Genomic DNA, 6,614 nt, shown 5'->3' on the forward strand with positions numbered 1-6,614 from the left:
AAACATTGCCGTTAATGTTGACAGATACCCAAAATCTGTCTCTCGACTGCCCAGGAAATCTTTTTACTGCACAACACGCCCAGTTTGTCCATTTGGGCTGCGGCTAAATTAATTTGAAGTTGATTCTTTCCTGAAACTGGGTTCCGGTTCATGATAGGCTTGAAGTTTAATAGTGGTCTTTGGGCTGTTTTCTAGACCTAATAACCAATTAGCATTCATCAGAGGTGGAAAGTTGGGGTCAGATGGTTGGAACCTGGACACAGCTTGGTGTTCGTGAAAGACAATCCTCCCAAATACACATCAAAGGTGGCTTAAGATGGATAAAGCAAGCTGACATTAATATTGTGGGATAACCAAGAGCTATTGAAATATGTGAAGTATGCTCAAAACTCAGGTCAGCGGCAGGAAAGCAACTGATTTCAATGAACGCCACCAATTCTGCCAAACGTTGTCAATTAATCCTGGAAAAAAAAAGATATTTAATGAAGGCTACAAAAAAACAGTGTAATTTATTGACCAGAAATTAGAGGGGTTGTATGCATAGATTTGATACTGGATGTATAATTGTAAAGTTTTAAAGAGAAAATCCACAGTAAATTAACGCTTGTGAACTAGAGCTGGGCGATAAATTGATTTAATCGATTAATTCGAATTTACAATTCTTTAAGATTTCATTTTTGGAAAATCTGGATTTTATTTTGCCAATACACTCATTGGGTTTCCATGAAGAGAACAGCATGTGATGCTGAATATATGTTTAGGCAAATATATTGTCAAAATATTGTTAAGTGGAAACTTTTTTTTTACCATAATATGAGGTACTTCATTTACTTATTTACTTTTTTTTTTTTTTTTTACTTAGTTTGAAGTTCACAAGAGCAGTGAAGCCTGTTCTTAGCTCAATGTGTAATACCACTAGCAGCAAATGTTTTGTTATATTTTCATTGTTTATAATGGCATGGCTGCCATCTTCTTTTGCATGTTTCACAGCTTGTTTTTAGTTGCACTTTGAATTCAGGTCAACTCCCTGACAAAATGCTTGACATAAAAAGCAAAGGTTTTAAAATAATTTCTTTTTATGAAAGAAAAAGGAGGAAAAAAAAAATCGATTAATCGGATTTGGTATGATAAAATCTGAGATTTATTTTTTAATCCATATCGCCCAGCCCTATTGTGAACTTAAGTCTTGTTTTCAAAAGTCACTTCTGCCGGTTGTTGTATTCCCGTTCCACCCTGAGGGGGGGGAAAATGGTTCAAATACTTAATTAACCCGTGAAATGAATACCGTATTAATGGTTATGAGCAGTGTGTGTGTGTTTAACGGTTTGATTCAAACTGTAAATAAATTTCAGCTGACAGCTCAACATGGGTTTCTGCGTGTAAAGCAGGAAACTGATCCCTCAGCAGGGACTTTAACACCAGATATATTCTCAGCCAGGACGCATGATGGAACCCAGCCGTGGTAACGATACGCTTTAAAGTCCAACATTTCATGCAGTTTAGTGAGATGCCTGAGGCTTGACGAGCTCGTACCGGCCCACCTGCCCTTCCTGTAGAAGCTGACCAATCAGCTGGTCCTTGTGCACCTTCCGGCTGACGACCAGGAAGCGGTCCCACCCCTGTCCGTAGGACTTGCTGCGGAGGCCGTATTTTTGGGATATCTGGTGAATCTGCTTGCGCTCGTCGTTGGTGAGTTCGCTGGAGAACCGCAGGTCGTCCGTTCGGTCCGAGCTGACGTAGTTGCGGATGATGTCCTCGATGTCGCGCTTGCTGAGCTGGTTGCGCGTCTTCTCCATCTCCAGACCCAGGCCTTCCCTGGAGAACTGCTCCTTCACCCTGATGGGCTCGGCGATGCCTTCCCCGTCCCGGCCTAGGCCGCCTCCCTTCCAGCCCATCTTGCGGAGCAGCTGGTTGCCGATGTTGTCCTCTTTGATCTCCTGCTTGAACGCCTCCTCGCCCGAGCGAGCCAGGATCTGAGAACGGGATATAGCGTCGTCGTGCCCCTCCTTCCTCAGGTTGGACTTGACCACAGCCTGGGTCTGCCTTAAGGTGGCCAGAGCCTCCTGCGCCGCGATGTGCTTCACCAACTTCTTTGGCCCGACTCCCGCCGCCACGTACTGCCCTTCCAGGTACACTTCACACTTCCAGCGGTGGTCCGGCAAAACCGAGAACCTGTAATCGGCGGTCACCTTGTTGAACTGAGCTGTGTCGTTAATTATGCAGATGGCGTTGTCGGAGTTCTCCAGGATCACCAGCTCGCTCAGTTGCGTCTTTCTGCCGGCGGCGGCGGCCGCCTGCGGCCCGAACGAGTCGGACTGCTGGCCGAAGCAGTCGCCAGAATCCGGCGGGTTGTTGCCGCCGAGCTGCTGCGTCTGTTTCTGCCAGCGCTCCCGCTGCGCTTGGTTCAGCCGGAGCTTCCTCACGGCGTCCTCGGCCGCCGCGTGTTTGGAGCTCTTCTTCGTCCCCGTCGCCTGCGCTATGAGCTCGTCCTGCAGGAAGATGCTGCACTGCCACAGGTTGTTGGGCAGCTGGACGAACTCGTAGTCGATCTTCATGCGGTTGAAGGCGTTGGAGTTGTTCAGGATGCAGATGGCGTCGTGGGCGTTCTCCATCACCACGAACTCGGTCCAGTGCTTGTTGCGGTCGGGCTCGTGCTGGCCCTTGGGGCTGGGCGCCGGCTTGTCCTCCGGGTTGCGCAGCGCCGGCAGGAACGCCGGCGTCGGGCTGTGCGTCTGGCACACCACCATGTCGCTGACCACCGCGTGTCTGTGCTTACGCTGCACGACGCGGACCTCGACCGGCTTCAGGAAGAGCTTGACGGCCTGCTCGGACGCCCGGTCCCTCGCGCCGTTCTTGCTGCCGGAGTAGCCGGTGGCGAGGTACACACCCTGACATCTCAGTTCGCAGGCGTACCCGTCCGTCGGCACCTTCCTGTTCTTCGGGAGGTCAGCCTGGGGGATGTCCTTCAGGTTGACGTAGATATACTCCGGGTTGGTCTTGCAGGCCTGGATGCTGCGGCTCAACATGAAGTTGTAGTTCGGGGAGTCGCTTCCCGTCATCAACAGAGGGTTCCTAAAGGAAACGCATAGCGCGTTGGCGACGCTGGTGATCAGCCTTTGCTTCTCCTCCAACGTGGAGTGAGATATCGGAGGAGGCTTTGCCGTCTCTGGCTGTGAGGCGTTGGGACCGCTGGTGCCTGGAGTGCTGTAAGCTCTGCTGACCGGCCTGTCCTGATGGCCGTACCCCAAACCCTGACGTCCTGGATCCCAGTTGCTAGTTCTGCTCCCTCCCCCGTATCCGTTATACCTCTGGGGCTTATAATAGGAGTTTAAACCGTGAGAAGAGCCGTGGGCTTCGTACTTGGCTGTGTAGTCCTGCTGCGTTTTCGCCATGTAGTTTGAGGAGGATCCACGGCCTCCGTAGCCCAGTCCGCTAGTGCCGCCTGAGGAACTATTTCTGTCTCTGTGGGAACCCCAAAAGTCGCTCGAGTACGATGGCACTTGGTCAAAAGCGGGCCTGAGAAAGGAGAAGCCCTGCGCCCGGCCGCTGTAGGAGGAGTGATGAGAGTCCCACTGTCTCGCACCGTGCCACTCACTCTTCCTGCGCTCCTTATCGTTCTCCTTCTCATCTGTGCCGCTTCCTCCGCTGCTTCCCCCGCTGACAAAGTGCACGGGCTCAAATCGAGGTCTGGATCCAAACTTTGTCACAGGCATCTTCCTCATGGGCTCGTCTCCTGCAATTACAAGATACACAGTCTTACAATCTCGGTAGTTTCCGAAGCTCGGGGAGGGCCTGTTTGAAAATAATCTGCAGCAAACAAGCTAGAAAGAAACACCAAGAAAGCGCAGATTTTTTTTGGTAACTTAACTAAATGTTATCTTTTGCAAATGTGGATAAAATGTAGATTTTGCATTTGGAGAAAATGCCGGTAGTTTACTAAATAAACAATCATAAACACATACAGTTAAGCCCAAAATATTCATAACCCTGAAAAGGTTGGGATTTCTAATTGTTTTCTTTAGAGCAGGATGTTTGCTTCTGGCAGCAAATGAGACGGGCATCTCTTGAAAGATGATAAAACAATAAAAAGGGAGTCTCGATTTTAAAAAGCTAAACATTCTCCATTTTATTTACATTAGAAAATAATCTGCACATCAACAATGATTTATACCCTTCTCAATGTACGCTGAAAAAAAATCTTTATTTTATTAGCATTGCAGCAATTAAACCCATCTTCTAGTTGCTGATTAGCTTGTTTTCATAATTCCAATTTTATTTAGGATGCCAACAAGCTCCAAGTCCTTGAGTTTGGAAGACATCTTTGCCATGACCCTAATCTTTAGTTCCTTCCACCGATTCTCTAATCAGACTCAAGTAAAGAGTCCGGTTGGGCTGCTCTAATGCATGCACCCCCCCCCCCCCCCACACACACACACACACACACACACACACAAAAAACTGTTGCTTTAAAAAGGGCCAGACATTTGTGCAATATTTCAGTTCTTTAGAGCAACAATTTCCCCAAGATTTAAAACTCTTAATGCTACTGGCTGGGCTTCCTTAAGATATATTTTTAACAACTGCAAACTATAAGCTGAATTTGACTGCACTATTAGAGAATTGGAATAGTATTAATTGGATTTGAATCTTTCTATATGATCCGACTGTATTTTACTGATTTCATGATATATTTCTAATATATGGTAATGTGGTCATGTTGTGCTACACCCGTTTCCCATGGACAGAAGAAAATGCTCTTTTAAAGTTGCCATAGAAGTATAATGTATCAATATTTTTTTTTAAGTTTTGGTGATTAAATTATTTTATTTCATCTCTTTTTTATAAAAATCTGATATATTCAAACTTGGATTGTTGTTTTTTTTGTTGTTGTTGTTGTTGTTGTGAATGGATGCTATATAAAACTGAAATGAGTTTAATATTGGTGGAAGTGTATTTAGAACATTTATTCTAATGGAAGTCATTTGCACAAAAAGTGCTGAGGGGACAGAGTGTGTTCAATGCAGGTTAAAAAAACAACAATACACAATTGTGAAAAATTAAATTAAAAAAAGTCACATCAATAACAACCTGGCCAAATTCTGTTGTTATTTATTTATTTTTTTAATCAAAGATTACTCAGGAGAGTCTAACACACACAAACATTATGCAGCACAGCTCTAACAAACTCACTGCCATCTGAAGTAGAAGTCCTCTTTTTAGATTCAGAACCACCAGGACTTGGGTCAAAGGAGGGCATTCCGCCAGCCTGGACCCCCTCTGCCATCACCAGGACTGTCCAAATCAGATCCGGGCCATACCTGCTACAGGAGCCAAAGACCCAGGTGAGACCTCAAGACGTCCAAATACCATGAATGAATGCCTGTCCACGGCATAGACATGCAGTCTAAAACATGAATTATACGGTTTGATATCATAAAGCCTTAATATTACCCCCCCCCCCCCTTCCCAAAAAAAAATAAATAAAAATAAATAAATAATAATAATTAAAAAAAAGCTAATCAAGACATTTAGATTTCATGTCAACATCAGCTTATTTTAACAGAGTGGCGCAGTTTATGAATATTTCAGAAGTTGTCTCGTTTAGCAAGCTAAGCAACACTATAGCTGATAGTTACCAAGCTCTTGAGCCGTGTTTGAAGTTAAATTACCTTAAGGCGTGGGCTTTGGTCCTATAATACCTCCGTCATTTAACCAAGCAGAAGAAAACGTGCTGTGTTGATGATAAAACCAGTTAGCATCATGTGCTAGCCTTGCTAAGCTAGCTTCCCAGACAACACACCGTAGCATTAGCCACCTAGCTTACGCTGCCCCGTTCCAGTCGCGAGACTCTCAGCATTTTATACAAAATAAACATATCCATTTTGGTCTCTGAAACGGGCGGGTGTTTCAAACGACGACTTTAAAACGGAGCATAACCTCCCAAGCGTCGGCTACAGCTACGCATTCATCCAAGCAGGAAGCGACCATTTTCTGGCCGCCGCATCCTCAGGTGAATCATGGCGCCTGTCTCCCCGCTGCTGGCCCGGAAAGGCTTTCCGTTCAATCAGCCCGGTGTCTGTGCTCCAGACGGCACAACTGTTATGCGAAAAATCCACCCACTCACTTAATCCACGAAAGCAAATTTCTACTACTGACACTTCTAATATTCTCTCTCATATCTGTTTTGCATGTAATTCAGGTTATTTATTCTAAGGCAAAAAAGTTATTCTGCCATATGTAAACATAGCCTATAGTATTTGTGTTGTCGTGTTTGACAGTTTTGTGTATAATATGCAACATAAGTTGCACATATATATATATATATATATATATATATATATATATATATATATATTCTTTCTTGATTTTGTTTAATTTCTCCTTTTAATAGTTTAATCTGTAAACAGATACAGTTGAAGGTATATGCTCAACTGAGCTGTTAAAATTTTTGTTGTCTGTGTACATTTTCCTTTATTTCCAGTAACATAAAAAAAAATGTCTATCTATATAGTTTTACATTTCCCTTCTGTTTTAAATTTTTTAACTCCATTTTCTCACTAAAGTTCTGGGATGTACACTACATTTAGTAATTACGTCAATAGGCAGGGATGATA

At 44.6% G+C, this 6,614-nt stretch overlaps 1 protein-coding gene across 4 annotated transcripts; it reads right to left on the reverse strand.

Moving 5' to 3' along the window:
• Positions 1–1,429: 1,429 nt before the first annotated feature.
• Positions 1,430–6,079, reverse strand: nkrf (NFKB repressing factor). 4 transcript variants are annotated; one of them, XM_021316042.2, is made up of 4 exons: positions 5,953–6,066; positions 5,914–5,918; positions 5,191–5,321; positions 1,430–3,733 (listed from the first exon to the last, which is right to left on the reverse strand). In XM_021316042.2, exons 1-4 carry the CDS (start codon positions 5,986–5,988, stop codon positions 1,500–1,502), a joined length of 2,406 nt encoding a protein of 801 aa, XP_021171717.2. In that variant the 5' UTR covers positions 5,989–6,066; the 3' UTR covers positions 1,430–1,499. The 4 variants fall into 4 exon arrangements, with proteins under 4 accessions (XP_021171717.2, XP_021171716.2, XP_012717146.2 ...); XM_021316041.2 differs by lacking the exon at positions 5,914–5,918 and having other exon boundaries at positions 5,191–5,318; positions 5,938–6,079; XM_012861692.3 differs by having other exon boundaries at positions 5,191–5,318; positions 5,670–6,079.
• Positions 6,080–6,614: the final 535 nt, after the last annotated feature.

The sequence above is a fragment of the Fundulus heteroclitus genome, chromosome 23, assembly GCF_011125445.2.
Source record: "Fundulus heteroclitus isolate FHET01 chromosome 23, MU-UCD_Fhet_4.1, whole genome shotgun sequence".
Classification (NCBI taxonomy): Eukaryota; Metazoa; Chordata; class Actinopteri; order Cyprinodontiformes; family Fundulidae; genus Fundulus; species Fundulus heteroclitus.